The sequence below is a fragment of the Cololabis saira genome, chromosome 10, assembly GCF_033807715.1.
Source record: "Cololabis saira isolate AMF1-May2022 chromosome 10, fColSai1.1, whole genome shotgun sequence".
In the NCBI taxonomy this organism is placed as follows: Eukaryota; Metazoa; Chordata; class Actinopteri; order Beloniformes; family Belonidae; genus Cololabis; species Cololabis saira.
In genome coordinates, this window is record NC_084596.1 from 20,708,230 (window position 1) to 20,729,129 (window position 20,900).

Here is a 20,900-nt window from a genome sequence, read left to right on the forward strand (position 1 = left end):
ATCAGTGCTTTGTCTATTTTTATTGCAATGATAACATACAGATATTCCAGACATCCAATTTTATTAAATTACACTCCTGATATTGCAGGAGACAGTCTTCAGAATGATATCGATCCAAATGTGGACAACTACTTGATCAGAAGACGTGGTTCTTGACCGAAGACGAAATGAGGAAGTTTTTACGTTATCACTTTTATTTCCCTCAGAAATGTGTGATGAGAAGCAGCAGCAGCAGAGAGAGAGTCATAATACTACGATACACAATGGACTGATACTGTGCAACAGTCGAGAAAAAAAGGGGGAGAACCGTCTCTTTTTATGTAAAATAATTATGCCAATACTCAGAGCACAGCCACTGGAAACAGATGCACTTTGCCCGTTTAGGGAAGGAAAGAAAAGACAAAAACAAACAGGACGACGACGAGGTGGCATGTTGAGTGAGAAGCAGAGAAATCCTACAAACCGCAGTGGGATTACAGCAGACAAAACTACCAAACACAATCTGGACAAGTTTGTTTTAGGACTAAACAAAAAGAACAACATACAAAAAGCGACGTGGAATATATTAAAATCAGTATTTCATCAGATTATGTGAGATCTGGCAAAAGTCAGCTCCTGTTACTGTCTGACCACCGTTAACGAGAGACATGGCAGCTTACAACCAACCAGATCACACACTTCACAATATAGTAAAAAATGATGATAGATGTTACTTTAAACGAGTACACGATGATCATATGACGATGACAGACCTGGGGAATAATATTACACCTCCTAACAAAAGAAAAGAAGAAAGATTCTCGCTTCATAGGCTTTGACTAGTGTATGCATATATCCGATATATCAATAGAATTCATATATAAATGATATATTTCTATGTTTTATACTTAAATATAATCCTCGCTATGACTAAAAAGAGCATCTAAGTCATTTCTAGCCAGAAGATCACGTGAGGGAGCAGTTTGGACCTCGGTAAATGGACCACAGGCACCAGCAGCGGCTGGATTTAAATAGTACGCTCACTATCTTTACATGACGGCTTGTGAAAGACTAGATCGGACTCATGTGGATGCAAGTCTAGTGCTAAAACACATTTTAAATGGTTTCATTGAGACCAAAAATCTTTGTTTAGCTGCACACAAATAATCTTGTGCTGTGCTTTTTCTTGTTTGTTTTGTGAAAGATTTGAGGAGTTTGACACTACTGTTACAAATGAATAAAAAAAGAAGAAGAAAATGCACCCATCCCTCTCCACGTTATCTGCTGTTTGGCACTAGTTTACTATATATCATATCTGGTTCTGTTTGTAATGATTCAGCTTTTGTCGTTTAGAAAATTCTGCAGTTAATAAAAAAAGTGAAGTATGCCAGCTGTGTCCCAGTCGCTCACATTTACTCTCAAAGGAAAGACAAACTAAAAATATTTCACACTGAATGGAAGATTGCACTATAATCGTGAGCCATTTAGAAAAACTGAAAATGGCTAGTACCTCAAAAAAGGGCCGTACTTTTCTGCCGTCCAAACATTCGATGATCCGCAAACACGGTCACCTTTTTAGTTTTCTTTTGGATGATCTACAGGATTTGGTCCATCCGACTTCGTACAGGTTTCAAAACAAAGCGCTCAGACTTGCCGGCATTCAGCGTAAATGTGAAGCTGGCTCGCCACGAGAGCACACAAATTTAACAAACGGGGGTTTCTTTGACTTTTTCTGGATACAATATGGAAAACCAAAATGACAGAAGTGCCAGCAAATCTTCTCTAAATATTAGGTTCAACATTACAGATCCTCTATCATCTGGATTTGACCTAATATACAAAATATCCGAATGAAACCCGTGACGGGGGACATGAACATGTTGAGTTTCACTGACATGAGGCTAAACAACCACCAGAGGAGGCGTTCTGATGGGTTGATCAGGCGAACACGTCTGCCCACAATTTTATCTTGACATAAATAACATTTTGGTGGGAGGAATCAGATCCACCATAAGGCTTCTTTTGAAATGTTTTTCCCCATTGTCGTAGGCGTTAAACTTTCGAGTGTTTTCTATCCTTTGCTGTTAAGTGGAAGATCTCAAAAACAAGAGATGGAGCTTCTCCGTGGCCTCGGCGGCCGGACTAGCAGGACCTGGAAACACAGCGGGGAGTGGAGGCAGGAAGGAGGACAGAAGAGGGTGATGGGACTAGAAGAAGTTTATGTTTCAACAGTCTGGGGTTTAGTCTCACTCTCCCCCTCTTCTTTCCTCACTTGTGTCTCTTCATCTTCCTCTTCCTCCTCCCCCTCTTCCTCCTCTTCCTCCGTGTGCTGCTCCAGCTCTTCCCTGGTGATCATCTCAAAGTCGTTTCCGTTGCTGTGCTGCGAGCCTTCGTCCTCTCGACGGTCACTGTCAGTGTCTGATTGCCGGTCGTCTGTTCCCTCCCCTTTCGTCCCTTTGCTCTCCTCCCGCCCCGCATCTTTACTCTCCTCTTCCTCGTCCTCTTCCTCATCATCGGCATCCTTCTTCTCGCTGTCCGACTTCTCGTCGCTGTCTGACTTCTGAGCCTGGGTGGAGGCGCCACTGTCCTTGTCTTCGGTTTTGTCGGAGCCCTTCTTGTCTTTGGCTCTTGGTCCTTTGTACTCGTGAGTGTAGAGCGGCCTGAATGAATCGATGAAGCCGACGTCTGCCGTCAGGTTGGGGAGGAACCAGAAGTGATGGCGCCCGCCGGTCACCACCCAGATGATCAGGAAGAGGATGCAGCGGGCTGAGTGGAAAAGAAACCATAATGAGACTGCTACATTTCTTCTAATAAACGCACTGCGACTGATTTCTCAAAATCACGTTGTATATCAATTAGAGATGCACCGATCGATCGGCCCCTGATCGGGATCGGGCCGATAACGCCCCTATCGGTTTTGATCGGAGATCGGAAAAAATAATAGTTCAGAGCGGCCGATCTGATGACGTTTACAACAACAAACCCCCGCCCGCGCGGGCGTTCACGCATCTCAGACCGAGCGGCCCTGAGGGAGCGTGACAGGCCTCGCCGGTGCGGGAGTTTTACAAAGTCTGAAAAGGACAACAAATTTGCAGTTTGCAAAGTGTGTCCAAAGGAGATACCATGAGGAGGAATGTTACAAAAGAATTTCAACACAACGAAGCTGATAAGACATTTGAAAGTCTTCACACGGACTATATTGAGCTGCAGAAAAAAGAGAGACAGAAAAAAAGGAGCGCGCAGCAACGGCACTAATTACTCAGCTGTAACACCTGTAACAGAGACTTATAAAACGACAGGAGGAAAAATAAAGAACTACATCGCAAGGTAATTAATTCATATGCTTTGCTCATCAGCCGCTTTCTGTTGTAGAAGACATCGGGTTTAAACAGGTTTACAGCTTGGCTGCCGCGTCGTAAATAAATAAATATTATTTCACTGATGAAATCCTGTCGGAGTTTTACCAGAATATGTACAGTCCAAACCCTCACGCAGGACGAAAGTTGTGTCAGTCGCTTCACGAGTGACATGTGGAGCTCTAGTGTGAAGAGTTTTGCTTCACTCACAAGAGTTTCCTCACATGCGGCGGATGCTACCGCTAAAGCTTTCACAAAGCTTAATAATTCATAATTCATTTTTATTTTAAGATTTAATTCCTCTTTCCACAGGCAAACTAGGGTTTATAGTTTACAACTTGTATCAACTTTTAGAGATTGACATGTCTGCTGTTTCTGTGTTGGTCACATGTACATAATTATTACCACAGGAAAGATGAAGCTACTAAACTACACTTACTCTTTGTAAGCCGAGTCTTACACCTAATCTTCTCATTTTTATACTTAATAATACAATGTCAGTGTCGTGTACATGAGACAAGAATATTGACGAATTTATGGATTTCACCCTGTGATCGGCAAAATCGGGATCGGCCGATACTGGTTTTCGTGATCGGCCCTCAAAATCCTGATCGGTGCATCTCTAACATCAATCGGGGACATTTTAAAGGGAGTGGCTGCGTCTTCCTTCGGTACTTACCGACAGCTAGAAGCAGGATACTGGCCACAAAGCAGCCAGCTGCAACACTTAGATAGTACACTCCAACTCGCATTTCTGCTGGCCACAGTGGGAAGAGTGTGGCTGCTATCACCGCAATAACTGAGATGTAAAAAGAAGAAACGTGAGTTGGCTGTGATGATCTGTTAGTCTTTGTTCAGCAGAGCCCCTTTATGGGTTTTCCCTCAATGACTCACCGAGGATCAGGCCCATAGCAAATGTCTTGAAATGAACGGGATCATAGATCCAGACGTATACCTGCAGGAGAAAGAGTTAGGTTAGGTTTGTCATGTTAAACTATCACAAACGCTTATTTGTTTTAGTTTTCCTGCAGTTTCTTACTTCATTTCCATCCAGAAACAGCTGATCTTCATGAGGCTCCAGTTTAAACTTCTTCTTCACCTCTTTCTTCTTCTTGGGAGTCCCAGGACTGTCATCCTGTTCACCAAACAGGGACAAAAAAAGAAAAAAAAAAAAGTTATTGGATAAATATTAACTAAACACTTGTTTATTGGAGATCATTTACTGCTTTTAACAATTATTTCACTTTCATTCAGTGTTTCACTTAGCTAAACTCATACCATGAATTTTCAGCTTCCTGTTTTCTTTTTCCTGACTTAAATCACTATACATCACTGTATACGAGAATTGGAACTTTTTCATCAAGGACTGAAAGATCTGCACTTTGAAATCATACAGTAGAGTCATTATCCAGCTATTTAGGAGACTGATCAGATCAGCTCAGGGTCGAGGCGACCGAAAACAAAAACACGATGCAGTCATCCTGGCGTAGACTTTGCTTTAGAAACTCCATCCTAATGTTTACTGTAAGGCATGAGCGTTTAAGCTACTATTGTTCTGCGATCCTGCAGTATTCATTATTTTTCATTGTGTAACTTATTCTCAATTCAGTTTCTTTGGTTACTGTATTGTGTCTCGTACACTTTTTTCTTTCTTGGTTTCACCCCCCTCAGGCTCTTTTTTCTTCTCTTTCTCTTTCTCCTTCTTCCCTTTCTTCTCCTCCTCCTTGCTGCTGTCGCTCTTGGTTTTTTCTTTCTCCTTGTCTTTCTTGGTGTCTTTTTCTGGTTTTTTCTTCATAACCTTAAGAGCTCGGTGGAAGAACTGCTTCTTCAAAAGTCTGCAAAGGACACGAGAAAAACCTGATCATCAGAGGCTATAAAAATATCACTTAGTTAGTATTTGAAAGATATAATATTTATTGAGGTTCCAGCTTTCAAATGTGAATATCTGCAGGCCGTCTCCATCCAATGGAAAATGAACCTTAAGGTATCACGTTAGGTTTTGGTATTATGATGTCATTTCATAGGTACTTTTACATCAAAGAGATAAAAGTGTTCATTATGGAGACACTGGTAAGCGATGAGTCTTCTGATTCATCATGTTCTAACATAACTTCTAGCTTAACTTCCTTGGGATATCAACTAAGATGATACTACAAAAAGTATGACCAGAAAAATGTACAATTTGGCATATACAACAGGACGTGGAATTGATTCTAGTCACATCATGTGGTATAGAAACTGTTTACTTGTTTTATAGTCAAGTATTGCTTCTGAGAAATGTCTGAGGTGCAGCCGAGTGGTTCCCAGCCAACCTGTTGCAGTAATCCACCACCGACTCCCTGGTGGTGAACACCGCCTCCTCTCCCTTCTTAGCCTTGGCCCACTTGGAGTCCAGCAAACAGTCCACGGCCTTGGAGGCTAAATGTAGACAAACAGAAAACCATCACATTCATATTATTTACACTTCCAGAGCATTAAACACAGCGTCACAACAGTTCCAGGAGGTTTCAGAGATGAAGAACTGAAGTGAGGGCGACAAATGAGATGAAGTTTTGGTGAAACTTTGGGACGATGGTGATAAAATCTACACTTATGTCAAACAACGGCCAATAGGAACAAAATGTGATGTTACACAATCTAATATAAGGCATGAAGAGCCACGTATTTCCCAACATCTTTGACAGAGTCATTGTTTTCTTTAAGGTGTTATAATACATTTCACCAGCCAGACCTTTGTGCAATATAAAGAGCAATGCTTTAACAGTAAAACAACGGTCGCCCTCAGTTTGTTTAGAAGCTGCCGTCTTTTCGTCACCATGTAATTAACATATGGAAAAGCAAAAAGCAAAACAAACTCTGTACTAATACAAAACCACATCTTGTGGTGGAAACATTAGTCTTAGTCACTCTATGACCTTCCTTATTATTATTATTAATCCTTATCAGTTAGTGCAGACTGATATTTTGGCTTAGTGTGTTTTGGCTCTGCTGTCACACACAGCTGCAATGAACTATTATGATAATCATTTAGTGTTTAGTCTTAATCATTCTTTTCTAGTTCAAATTACAATGCATTCAATTTTTCTGTGTAAATTCTGCATCGAAGCTCGTGATGATTTTGACCCGCTTACACGCAATTTATGTATTGAATTTACTGAACTTGAACCATCTGTTGCTTCTTTATTCGTGTTCACTTAGGGTACCGTATTTTCCGCACTATAAGGCGCCTTTAATTTTCTCAAAAACCGCCGGTGCGCCTTATAATGCAGTGCGTCTTATATATGATCATTACGGTAATTTCTGTTACTGTTGTCAGGGGGATTGTGGGTAATGTAGTTGGTGTCACCGAAGTAATGGCGCTAAAAAGGTCAGGAATCGTCACAGACGTTCAAGACAACAGCAGCGACGCTGACTCGCATAATGGCGACTTTGACGAGACGGAGCAAAGCTGGTTTTTATTTTGTTAATAAAGTTTGACATACGGTACTTTTCTTCTTGTTTTTTTTTTGCATTTGCTGTAAGATTTTGTAGCATTTCCTGTAGCGCAGCTCCATCAGGTAGATACGCAACTCAACCCCAGCCACTATAGTACGGTATTTACCATATATTTAGTGCGCCTTATATATGGAAAAGGTTTTTAAATATGTCATTCATTGAAGGTGCGCCTTATAGTGCGGAAAATACGGTGCTCAGTTTAGCCCAGATAGTCACCCAGGTGGTTAAAACAAGACAGTATTTTGTGAACTTGGGAGTCAACAAACCCTGCAGTTGTGCACCAGTTTTAATTTGGACCTCCTTTATCACTCATTTGGACTCCCATTTCTGACTACACGATGAAGGACAGTTCAGTTTCCATCCCTCCTCTGTGAAACAGCTGCCCGTCGCAGACTACAAATACATCACAAACAGTAATTTTGTGGGACTGGTAGTTTAACAAAGAGCTGAAAGAAATCACAATTAGATGAATGTTCTGTCCTGACATTCATCTAATTGAATATTTCTGCCAATCAGTCAAGCTTATTTCCATGTCTCTCCGTGACTTTAAGGGAATTCAAGCAGTGAGGATGCAAGGTTAGAGTTCTGGTCCCAAATAGGATACAGCAGGTTTGGAAAATGAACGAATAAACTCCCGATTCAGCCGAGCACTAACCGATGAAGTAGTCGACGCGATGACCCATCATATTGGTGGACTTGGTGGGGCAGTTAAATCGAAGGTACTTGGCCACCGCTTTCTCCTCCTTGGTGGGTTCGCTGACCTCCTGCAGGACCAGACAAACACAAACTCACTCAGTCCCAAGCAGACCTCAAAACTGGTCATTCTTTCACACAAATGTGTACATTTAGGGACAAAACATCAACCAAACTAATCAAATCACAGATCGTGTAAGATTCAAATGTTTCTGTACAGCCAATTCAATATATATCAAAATATTTTTAGCCTGAATGGAATAGATACCAGAAATGATGATTAACCAAGTTTTTCTAAAAGGTTTGAGGAATTTTTAAATGTTCAACTCTCACTTTGGAACATATGCTTGAATGGGACATGTCTATCTGCTGGAGCTGTTATTTTTCAGCACAAATATACAACAATATGAGCTCTGCCTGTCCTGCCATTCCCACCTACCCATCCACAAAATAAATTAATTAAAAAAAAACAACAGAAACACCACAATCATATATATCACTATAATATTTGTGTCAAATGTGCTTCATTTGCAACAGATAATCTGGTAATTTCTTGTTGTCAGTATAACTGCAATATGCTATCTGTATATGTCATTTGACTGTAAAGACTCAAATTATTCTCCTGGGAAGACCGCACTGTCCTTTGACACAGTGTTAGTCTGAAAACAACACGTTACAAAAAATACAAAGCAAACCTTCCTGAACACGAGGACGCAGGGCAAAAGAGGAACTCATTAAATAGCAGAGCAGATATGGATGTTTTAAAAAACTAAGACTGTGCCGTCAGGGCCTCTGCGTTATTCCTACATCTCATGAGAAAAGACATCCGTTTCCTATCAGTCCGCTGGTTATTATTAAAAAACAAAAACCAGACAGTCGGCTCTTTTCACTGTCTGACTTCATAATATATTTAAAAAGGTTAAATTGTTAATATCTCCCTTTATATCAGATAACTGTTAGGTAACGTACAGTTATGGGACAAGTCTCCTTTGACCACATTTGGGTAGTAAATGAGATAACTGGAAATGCTGCAACAGAGCTGCACTTCAACAGACAGTTGCATTAAATAACCATAATTCTCTGCAACAGACTCAGAAAAAGTTAGCTTGACCTTCAATTGAAACAAACTAAAAATGTGTAAGATCCCAGTAATGGAGTGTTATAAAGTGTTATTTCTGGTGTAATGTACGCGCAGCAAAATGGGACATAATGCAGAATAACTAACATGATAAAATGCAGCCCATGAAATAGTAATTAGGTGAATTAATACTTCAAACGTACTCATAATAAATGTGTACATAATTAACTGGCAGCTAAATTCAGCCATTCACAGTTGACCCAAGGACTGAAAAAAGATTAACACATTTCCTTTTTTTATGTCCAAATCCTAAGAAAATCTTGGTGTCCTAACAAAAATCTTCAACAGTTTCAAATGATTGTTTGTGGTGCTTCTTTAGATATCTGTGACCTGCTTCATATTTTGCACAACGTTCCCTTCTGCTGTTCCATATCAAATACTTCCAATTAAATGAATTCCCTCTTTCTTTTGGACTCGTGTATAATGTAATCTTGGGTTAAAAGCTGGATATTTCTCTCAAGATTACATTAATTGCTTTGCTTCCTCGACTTTCATGTTTTCTAGACATGGACCATTTTTGATTAGTTGGTGGGTAACATCCCTTTCATCAGACATGCTATACTATGTATAATTGCAGCCTAAGTGATTTTCTAAATTACATTATTTAAAATGATCATTTTGATTAGAATTCAGTTGAAGGTAAACCCTCGTTCAAAAAGAGACCACATGAGTGGAGGATGTTGCGTACATTTCCTCAGTCTGCCAATGAACAAACTGTCAATGCAAACTGCTTTATGTCTGTGAAGTGTGGACAATAACACTTCGATAGATGGATGAACATCCCCTAAAATCTTCATCCGAGCATCCTCAGTCTTTGATCAGGTTTAGTTTCAGGTTTAGTCTCTGGAGACAGTGGCAGAAAGGAGAACCGGCACAAACGCCTGGCTATCTTGGACTCTGCACACTGTCATCAGCAGCCAGAGAAGCCGGTTCAGTGAGTCTCTCTTTCTTTTGGACTCATGTAAAATGTAATCTTGGGTTAAAAGCTGGATATTTCTCTCAAGATTACAATTAATTGCTTTGCTTCCTCAACTTTCATGTTTCTAGACATGGACCATTTTTGATTAGTTGGAGTGGTGTAACATCCCCTTCATCAGCATGCTACACTACTGACAATCAGGTCTGCGGAGAGGATAATTGGGACTAACCTCCCATCTATCCAGGACCTGTACCGGTCCAGGAAACGGGCAGGTAACATCTCTGCAGACCCCTCACACCCAGGACAGTCTGTTTGAACTCCTCCCCTCTGGACGGCACTACAGAGCTCTGTAGCCAAAACCTCCAGACACAAGGACAGTTTCTTCCCCCAAGCTGTTGCTCTGATGAACTCTCATAATTTATAGTCTCAGAGAAACCAATCACCGTGCAATAACAATAATAGCAGTAATTATAATAACTATCACATGCTGTAACAATGCACCTTCCCGGCAATAATCATGTCTGCCTCATTCTGCTGCACCTCTCACTTTAAAAAAAATTGTGTATATATGTTTTATATATTTAGAGCTGTCATTTTTCTACCTCATACTGCTGCACCTTCAGTTCTTTAATTGTATATATGTCAATAAGTGCCACATGTGTTTATTTACTGTTTGCCATTTTAAAATCTGGGTACAGAAAGCGAAATAACCGGAGTCAAATTCCTTGTTGGACAGTGTTCAAACTTGTCCAATGAAGATGATTCTGATACTATATATAATTGAACCTCCCAAAGGGATCAATAAAGTCATCTGAATCTGAATCTTTACAAGTACAACTGAATGAAACTGTCTGACAGCTTTAATAAGAGTTATTTCAGTTGTTTCCAGGAGACATTTATTCTGATAATCGGTCATTGACTATGACTGGTCAGATCATAAACATGTGTTTTATGGATAACTTGAAAGACTGATGTAACAGGAATATAACCACTTTATAAACTGCTACATTAACTACAATCTAAGTTAACATCTTACCAGAGGTGTCAAGTAACGAAGTACAAATACTTTGTTACCTTACTTAAGTAGAAATTTTGGTTATCTATACTTCACTGGAGTAATTATTTTTCAGACGACTTTTTATTTTTACTCCTTACATTTTCCCGCAATTATCTGTACTTTTTACTAGGGCTGTTCGATTAATCGATTTTAAATCGTAATCGCGATTATGTAATTAGAACGATGTTAAAACGTGAAACTCGTAAAATCGATTTTTCACTTTTTTTCTTTACCTTGTCTGCACACATATTAATGATTGATACTATATTAATGATTGATGGAAATACCTCTCAATACCTGTGACAAAAACTTGTAAATGTGAATAGCAAATGTAATGACTGACATTACACACCTCTACCTCCTTCATGGGTTGCATTATTATTTAGCATGCAAAGACCCAGTTTAGTTTAATTAGAAAATGTCTTGTTTTATTTAATTGGAAATATAACTTACTGTATGTTTGCAAGTGCTGATTTGCTGATTTTTTTTCCAGAGATAAAACTTTATATTTTATGATATTTTTTAAAACTTTTTTTCAACTTATTTTACAGAGTTTTGCACTTTATTCATTCATTTTTGGTTTAATAAGAGCAAAGTTTGCACTTAAAGCCCAATGGGGCAAATGTTCAATAAAAAAACAGCATATTTGAAATCATTTCTTTGCCTTTTGTCAATTCACAAAATAATCTTAATCGAAAATCTTTTCGATTTTATTTTTGGGCAAAATCGAACAGCCCTAACTCTTACTTTTACTTAAAGTAAATTTAAAAGCATTTACTTTTGTATACTTAAGTACCTTAGTACTTTTCTACTCTTACTCGAGTAATATTTTGACTGAGCTACTTTTACTTGTAACGGAGTAAATTTTGACCAGTAGTATTTGTACTCTTACTCAAGTACTGGGGTCAAGTACTCTGTCCACCTATGCATATATGGTTCTTTAATATATTTGCATTGTACTAAGATGCATTCATTTTCAATGTCTTTTGGCTTTTTCTCCCTTACATTACTTTTACACTTTAAGTAGTTTTGAAACCAGTACTTTTATACTTTAACTTGAGTAAAAAACTTGAGTTGATACTTCAACTTCTACAGGAGAATTTTTAAACTCTAGTATCTACTTCTACCTGAGTAATGAATGTGAATACTTTTGACACCTCTGCATCTCACACATTAACTGCATCGTTGCAACAGAAACGGCCTCAGTTCAGTAAAAGATCCTCCACATATTCAGGTTATGTAAACACGCTGGTAGAGCTGACGTAGCTCAGCCTTCACAATAAACACCAACATCACTGCTGCAGGAGCACGAACAGACGTGTGATCAAAGCCCCGTGCTGCCCTGGACGAGATCTGACGGCTGTGGGCAGGGAAGACGCCGCCAAGCTGCTGGAGGTTTCACCAAAACCTCCAGAAAAAAACAACATCTGCTGTCGCTGCTGCGTTAGCCGTTAGCCGCGTTAGCTCCCAGCTGGTAACGTGTCCTCCCGTGAACGGCCCCGTTAGCGGCGGCTCGTCCAGGCCCGTCCAGGTTACCTGCAGCGTGGACGCCCTGCACGGACAGAAATGCGCCCTGTTAGGGGAGGTGGTGTTACCTGGATCCGCTTCTTGTGCCTCCTGCGCTCCGCCATGATCCTCCAACTCAGCTTCTCCGTGCGCGGAGCGGCGCGCCAGGTCTCGCGAGAGTAGCCGACTAGGGGACGGAGCATGCGCGCTGCACTGACCATAGACATGTCCTTTTTTCAGTGATGTACCCCCTGTGAAATATTTTCTCAGCCAAGTACCGTCTAACCAGCGCAAAGCCATCAGATGTGCCATCAGTAACTGATTTATTAAACACAAAAATATTGCTGCTATGCTTCAACCAAGACTCCATCGTTGGTCCAAGTGATTGACAGGTGAAGCCACGTGGCATTTGACAGGTTAGGTGGAACCATCCTGGTGTGGGGGATACTCTGGGGTTTTAGGATAATAAGTTGAATAGTACGGAGCCCCTCTGGTGACATTTGAAAAAAATAAAATAATGCGTGTCCACACATTATTAACTCGTGGCCACGAGATCATTAATGCGTGGCCACGAGTTATTAATGTGTGGCCACGAGTTATTTTATTTTTTTCCAAATGTCACATGTTATTACTACACTCGCCATGGCAATACTCTTGCTCTTTAATATAAATAGATGATTACTAATGATGAATAACCATCCCACACAGGGAGTTGCATCCTCGAAGTCCAGACAGTAGGTTATAATGCCATCCACGAGTAAAATAATGCGTGGGCACGAGATACATAATGCGTGGCAACGCATTGATTATCTCGTGGCCACGCATTATTTTATTTTTTTCAAATGTCACCAGAGGGGCTCCGTATTATAGCCTACTCCTGAAGATAACATTCATTTTATGAATTTAGACTTATATTTTCCTCAATTATTTATGAAATATTTATCTTTAAAGGATTTTTGCATGGATGCTACTTTTTAAATATATGTATATTTTAAAATCTCACGTACCCCCTGGAGTGCCTTCACGTACCCTCAGGGGTACGCGTACCCCCATTTGAGAACCACTGGTCTATGGCACTAACAGTTAAGGCTGATTTATGGTTCCGCGTTAAATCGACACAGAGCCTATGGCGTACGGTACGCGGCGACGCAAACCGTACGTCGCGCGTCACTGCGTACCCTACGCCGTACCCTACGGCGTGGGCTCTGCGTCGATTTAACGCGGAACCATAATTCAGGCTTCACTCTTTTTTTTTTGTTTAAAATGTATTGAAATGACTAATTTCCAAATAGGGTTGGCAGTGCGGGGTGGGGCTTGTACCCAACACACTCATTGATGATCCCTGCCCTGGTCAGCGGGGTGGAGGGCTGCACTGATTCTCCAGGGCTGAGGATGGAGCTGCTGCCCGCTCCACACTCACACTCCTCTCGCTGGCGCTTCCTGGCCTCCAGCTCCTTCTTCATACTCTTAAACTCCTCTATGTCATTGATCTTCAGCTCCAAGCGCATTGGTTTCCTCCTCAACATCTTTTGATCAATGATTTCCAGATGTAAACCTGGTTCAGGGTCGCCGCAGCGCCGCACCAGCCGATTTTCCATGCTTCTCGTAATGCTATTAGCATTAGCAAATAGCATCAATGCCAGTGGTCCAGTTCGCACTTATCATTGATGGAACCCAGGATGTGTCAGGTGTTGAGCAGGAGTCAATATGTGTGCGCTTTGTAGATGCAGATCTACAACCAAAGGAAGAATTCCTGGTACTCTACGAGGTGTCATCAACAACAGGGGAAAATATTGCCAAGGTGGCTTTTGATGTGATGACGCGTCTAGGCCTTCCTCTATCTCAACTCCGAGGACAAACTCATGATGGTGCCGCAAACATGGCTGAACGATGACAGGGAGTGCAAGCCATATTAAGGGCACAACAACCACTGGCTGTGTACTGTCACTGTGGTCCACATTGCGTGAACATAATTACACAGGCTGCCTGTCTACCATCTCCACTTGTGAGAGATTCAATGGCTCTGGTCCATGAATTGGGGGGCTTCTTTAACCAATCTGGCAAGTTCAAGTTGGTATTCCAGGAAATTGCCAAATCGGAGCATGGTTTCACCTCATTGAAGCCTCTCTGTCCAACCAGGTGGACTGTTCGCACCCCTGCGATCCACTCAGTTCTAAGGCAGTATGAGTCAGTGCTGACAGCCCTAGAAGAAATGGCATCAAGCAGCTCATCTGAGACGTCAGCTAAGGCTAATGGTCTTCATGGAACATTTCTAAAAGGGAACACTGTGCTTGGCCTTGTAATGGCTGAGGACCTGATGGGGGATCTGGAATGCCTGAACACCTCCCTGCAGCATAGGAAACAGACAGTTTCAGACATGTTGAAAGCTGTGGACCATGTAAAAACAAGCCTGCAGGAAAAGCGAACAGAGGAACACTTTGATGTCTTGTTCTCAAAAGCAACTGCTATGGCAACAAAGTTGGACCTGCAACCAATTCAGATGCCTCATGTCCGCAAACCTACAAAGTGTTACACCGGTCAGGCTGCAGCCCATATCCATCCTGATGCCCAGTCCTTCCACAGAGCCCAATTCTACAACACCTTGGACACACTGAATACTCAATTCATAGAGAGGTTCGATCAAGCTGGATTTCACAAACTTCAGCTGCTTGAAAATTTGCTTCTACAGGGAACCATTGATAAGGTTGTGGACCACTATCCCGAATTGAATCCACAACTGCTTCAAGTACAGCTGGCCATGTTCGTAGCCAATTACACTTATGAAACAAGCTCAGATGTTGTCAGTATTATGCATGACATGGTGCCAGAAGTGCGAAGTCTGTTCAGCCAGGTGGAGGCTTTACTAAGGCTCCTGCTCATCGTCCCTGCATCCTCTGCAGAGACTGAGAGGAGCTTTAGCGCACTACGAAGGCTCAAGAAGTGGCTCAGATCCTCCATGACGCAAAGCAGGCTGAATCATGTTGCTATCTGTCATGTGCACCAGAGGAAGCTGGACGAACTGGACCTGGAAGATATATGCCAATCTTTCATCAGTGCCAATGATAGACGCAAAAAGGCGTTTGGGCCCTTTTCTAGGTAGAGGAGAGGGGAGAGGAGGAGAGGTGAGGAGAGGATAGCAGATAGGAGAGGGGAGAAGATAGGAGAGAGGAGGAGAAGAGAGAGAGGAGAGGGGAGAGGACAGAGGAGGAGAAGGAGGAGAGAGTAGAGGAGGGGGAGAGGATGGGAGAGAGGAAGAGAAGAGAGAGAGGAAGAGAAGAGAGAGAGGAGGAGAGGGGAGAGGAGAGAAGAAAGGATAGAGGAGAGGATAGGAGAGAGGAGGAGAAGAGAGAGAGGAGAGAGTAGAGGAGGGGGAGAGGATGGAGGAGAGGATAGAGGAGGAGAAGAGGGGTGAGGATAGAGGAGGAGAGACTAGGAGAGGAGGATGAGAGGGGAGACCATAGGAGAGGAGGAGGGTAAAGGAGAGAGGAGAAGGAGAAGAAGAGAGGATAGAGGAGGAGAGAGGAGAGGAGGAGGAGGACATAAGCACACATACATACTTTTTTAATTTTTATTTTATTTGGTTCTGTGGGTTGTATTTGTTTTGTTTCATGTATTCCCGATGCTTTGGCAATATAGTTCTCACAACATTCATCCCAATAAAACACATTTGAGTCAAATTGAATTGAATTGAATTGACTTGACTGGAGAGGAGAGGAGACGACGGGAGAGCAAGAGAGAGGAAAAGAGAGAGGAGAATATAGGACCACAGGAGCTTGGCAAGGGAAGAGAGGATGAAAAGAGAGCAGTAAAGGCCCTGCCCAGTGCCCACACAAGTAATACAATGTAATAACATGTAACGCAATGCATTATCATTATGGTAAAAAGAAACAAAAAGGTGTATATATATATATATATATATATATATATATATATATATATATATATATATATATATATATATATATATATATATATATATATATATATATATATATATATATGAGAGAAATGTATATATTTATAAGAGAGAAATTTGGTCCCCCCCAATGTTGACTCCATGGTTTAGGCCTTGTCTGCACCTGTGTCTCGTTATCCCCTGTGTATATCTGGTCTTGTCCCCTTCTCCCTGTCGGTCCGTACTGTTTGTTCCCTCCATGTCTCCTCTGGTTTTTTGGATTCCTGTTTTTGTTCAGCCTTTGATCCTGCTCTGCAGCGCTTTTGATTTTTGTTTTACTAAATAAATCCTGTTTTGTTGCGAACTCCTGGCTCCTGCTCTCCTGCGCTTGGGTCCTCAACAACCACACCCTGACAGAACGGACCGACCAGATGGACCCAGCGGGAGAGCGCATCACGCTGCTGGAGTTCTTCTGCCGAGAATCGTCCAAGAACATGCGCTGGGCCGAGGAGGAGGAGTCCCCCTTCTGGGGAACACGCCTGATTCTGGGTGGGCCCAGGAGCCTGCAGGCTCAGGGGAGACAACGACGACGGCGCCAGCCCCGGCCCCAGCCCCAGCCCCAGCCCCAGCCCCAGCCCCAGCTCCAGCCCCAGCTTGTTCCTGCTCCCCTGGAATCAGCCGAGAACATGCGCTGGGCCGAGGAGGAGGAATCCCCCTTCTGGGGAACACGCCTGGCTCTGGGTGGGCCCAGTAGCCTTCAGGCTCAAGGGAGACAACGACGACGGCGTCGGCCCCAGCCCCAGCTTGCTCCGGCTCCAGCGGCGGTACTGGACGCATCAACCCCTGTTCCTGTTCTGGCGGTGGTCCTGGACGCATCGGCCTCTGTTCCGGCGGTGGTCCTGTTTTTTTTTTTTTTATTTAACCTTTAAATAACCAGGTAGTAGCCCATTAAGATCAAGGATCTCTTTCACAAGGGTGACCTGGCCAGGAAGGCAGCAGCGCACGTCAAAACAAATAAAATCACAAAGTTAAAAGACAGAATACAAAACAATGACAGAGGAACAAAGTAGCAATAAAATGATAAAACCAGGTCTTATAAAGTGCAGATGCATAGGAGGTCCCAGCCAGTTAACAGTAGGTAATCACATCAATCATATAAAGTGCAGATGTTGAGGAAGACATAACTACCATCAGGTACAGAGACACTGTCCAATGCTTTCACGCTCTAGGTCCCTCAAGATCGAACCAAAGTCATTGAAGGATATCAGGTCTGTCAGTTTAAAGTCTTTCTGAAAGGTGTTCCAAGCAAAGGGGGCAGCGAATTTAAAAGCTCTTTTTCCCAGATCAGTGCGAACACGCGGAATAATGAAGTGCAAAGCATCATGTGAGCGCAGGCCATAATGGCTTTGGCTTCTATGGAGATACAGTATGTACAAAGGTAGGCCGGACCAATCCGAGAAGGGTTTTATAAATAATGCGCAACCAATGCATACGCCTGCGTACATATAAAGATGGCCAAGCGGATTTGGCATACAAGGTACAGTGGTGGGTAAGATGTTTACAGCCAGTGACAAATCTCAAGGCACAATGATACACAGTGTCAAGTGACCGCAGACACTGGGCAGATGCATTCATATACAATACATCACGATAATCCAGCAGAGGCAAGAATGTTGATGTTACCAGATACTTCCTAGCACTGAGGGAGAAGCAGCCTTTGTTTCGAAAGAAGAATCCTAACTTCACCCTGAGCTTGGAGACCAGATTTGCAATGTGGGATTTGAAGGATAATTGGCGATTGAGAAGAAAGCCCAAGTACTTATAACTTGACACTGATTCAATTTCTTTTCCTTGAAAAGTTAAGCTGTTAGGAAGATTTGGTGGCAGCTCACTTGCATTTGAGAACAGCATGAATTTGGTTTTGTCTGAGTTTAAAACCAATTTTAGCTTCTGCAGACGAGACTGTACAACATCAAACGCAGATTGTAAAAAGTTAAAGGCCTGTACAATAGATGATGCACAACAATAAATAATAGTATCGTCAGCATAAAAGTGATACATAGCATTTGATACATTTTCGCAGAGGTTATTGACATAAATAGAAAACAGTATAGGTCCTAACACAGAACCCTGAGGCACGCCCTTTGATACAGTCAAAAAAGAAGAGGTAGATCCTGACATCTGAACACATTGTGTTCTAGCAGACAAATAGTTGGCAAACCAAGATGCTGCTTGCCTAGACACACCTATATGGTGGAGCATATCAATCAGTATGCTATGGTCAACTGTATCAAAAGCTTTTGACAAGTCAATGAATAGTGCAACACAAATCTTTTTACAGTCAATCGCCTCAATGATGTCATTTATCACCTTGAGGGCACCAGTAACAGTGCTGTGCTGTTTCCTAAACCCGGACTGATATTGGGATTAGATATTGTTAGAGTCTAAATAGTCCTTGAGTTGATTGCTAACAAGCTTTTCAAATAACTTTGCCAAAATCCACAATTTGGAAATTGGCCTATAGTTATTAAGATTTGACTATAGGCGCATATGGACGCATCGCCCCCTGTTCCGGCTCTGGCGGTGGTCCTGGACGCCTCAGCTCCAGCTCCAGCTCTTATTCCTGCTCCGGTGATGGTCCCAGACCCCCCTCAGACAGCCCCGAGGACCCTGTCTGCCCCAAAGCCGGCTCCCCACATCCTGTTTTCCCCGCCAGTCTCTGTTCCTGAGGTGGTCCCGCCAGTCTCTGTTCCTCTTCCTGAGGCGATCCTGGATGCACCTCAGCCGGTGCCACGGATTCCATCTGCCCAGTCCCGAGAACGGCCCTCTGGCCGGTGTGTCTGGTCCCGAGTCCGGTTCCGGGGTTGGCCCCCTGAACTGACTCGCCGGTCTGCCCGGTCCCGAGGACGGCCCCCGGAACTTTGGCCGTGTGTTGGCCTGTTTACGTCTCAAACACGCTGCCCGTCTGCTGGTACAGGTACTCCAGACCAATGAGCTTCCCTGTGAACAAACTTAACAGAAACTGCGGTAGATCTGTGTCATGACGGTAAAGTCTGAATAACGAAAGCAAAGTGAGTTGGACAACTTTAAATCACATAAGAATGAAGGAGAGAGAGAATGATGACTGCAATAAAACAAAACTTACAATCATTGTTGCTGCCATTGTACAGTTTAGACTGGAAACGAGCAGACGACAGTGATGTCACAGTCAGGTATTGATCAGTGATCAGACATTAATGGCAGGATGAGCAGGTTAGAATCATGTGGTGTAATTAAACAAATCTGACGTCACATACAGTCATCAACGTGAATGTCACGGTGGAAACGTTAATATCGTACTAATATATAATAATAATCTAATGCTAGTACCATATTTACTGTACTATGACTGCTGTTTTTAAAGACTAAACACACTGATATGAAAACGGGAAAGTACGAGCTAAAAGGTTAAATATCCAACTACACTCTGTACATTGTAAAACAGTATACCATTCACATCGCGTTAAAAGAGACCCTCACCCAAAAAAACTAGACTAAACTAGTGTGTAGGAATAATATATCCAAGCGGGAGTATTATGTATTTTCTTTTTTTAAATAAATTGAAGCCGTTTAGCCGGCCGAACTCGGTCATTTTGCGATATAAAGTTGTAAAAACACCACGGTTAGTGAGGTAATGTTCCACCTGGTTTAACTAGTTTAAAGTGTAACATATTGGAAAAAGTAGGACAACTTAGGGAATTATGTCCTTAATTACCTAAAGCGACGGCGAGACTGTCGAGACAAAGCGACAAAAAGTTCAACCAGAAAATTGTGAACGAATTCCAACTTTATATCGTAAAATGACCGAGTTCGGCCGGCTAAACGGCTTCAATTTATTTAAAAAAAGAAAATACCTAATACTCCCACTTGGATATATTATTCCTACACACTAGTTTAATTTTTTGGGGTGAGGGTCTCTTTTAACGCGATGTGAACTGTATACTGTTTTACAATGTACAGAGAGTAGTTGGATATTTAACCTTTTAGCTCGTACTTTCCCGTTTTCATATCAGTGTGTTTAGTCTTTAAAAACAGCGGTCATGGTAAATATTGTACTAGCATCAGATTATTATTATTATATATTAGCACGATATTAACGTTTCCACCGTGACATTCACGTTAATGACTGTATGTGACGCCAGATTTGTTTAATTACACTACATGATTGTAACGTGCTCATCCTGTTATTGTCTGATCACTGTACTGATCATTGATCAATACCTGACTGTGACATCACTGTTGTCTGCTCCTTTCCAGACCACCATCAGCAGCAGTGGCACAGATTCTGTCTCTGCTTCGAGCCAGACTTCAAGGGCTGCAGCTCAGTACGTTTTTATTTACTAAGCTTCTAACTATAGCAGACGGGGATGTCCTCTCTCACCTCAGCCTTCTGTCCCCATCGCTCCACAGAACTCCTCAGATTCTGAGGTAAACACCACACTCACAGCTGACTTTAACAGACAAAAACATTGTACTATGGTGCAGAAGATCTACATGATCGAGGCAAGGCAAGTTTATTTGTATAGCACAATTCAGCTCCAGTGTTGCCATCTCCTTATTCCCCACTAGATGTCAGCAACACTGCATAAATGATGTTTGACCCCACTGTTCTTGCTCTTGGAAGTGCTGTTACACTAAATGTAACAGCACTTCCATCCATTTTCTATACACACTACTCCTCTACTCAGGGTGAGGGCTGGAGCCCGTTCCTGCTGTCATCACATGAGAGGCAGGCCACTTGGACAGTTCGGCGATCCATCACAGCTACTTTGGTGTTTACAACAAAATAAATAGTCCTCTAAAGGATGGAATAATTGCAGTCT

General features: G+C 42.2%; 2 protein-coding genes across 2 annotated transcripts; both read right to left on the bottom strand.

Moving 5' to 3' along the window:
* Nucleotides 1-3: 3 nt before the first annotated feature.
* Nucleotides 4-12,306, bottom strand: sec62 (SEC62 homolog, preprotein translocation factor). The gene is made up of 8 exons (XM_061731969.1): nucleotides 12,233-12,306; nucleotides 7,486-7,594; nucleotides 5,648-5,753; nucleotides 4,975-5,170; nucleotides 4,375-4,470; nucleotides 4,230-4,290; nucleotides 4,015-4,134; nucleotides 4-2,745 (listed from the first exon to the last, which is right to left on the bottom strand). The coding sequence occupies exons 1-8, from the start codon at nucleotides 12,266-12,268 to the stop codon at nucleotides 2,198-2,200; spliced, it is 1,272 nt and encodes a 423-aa protein (XP_061587953.1). The 5' UTR covers nucleotides 12,269-12,306; the 3' UTR covers nucleotides 4-2,197.
* A 1,114-nt stretch (nucleotides 12,307-13,420) lies between these two features.
* Nucleotides 13,421-13,669, bottom strand: LOC133451907 (anaphase-promoting complex subunit CDC26-like). Its single transcript, XM_061731063.1, has one exon. The coding sequence runs from the start codon at nucleotides 13,667-13,669 to the stop codon at nucleotides 13,421-13,423; it is 249 nt and encodes an 82-aa protein (XP_061587047.1).
* Between the last annotated feature and the right edge of the window lie 7,231 nt (nucleotides 13,670-20,900).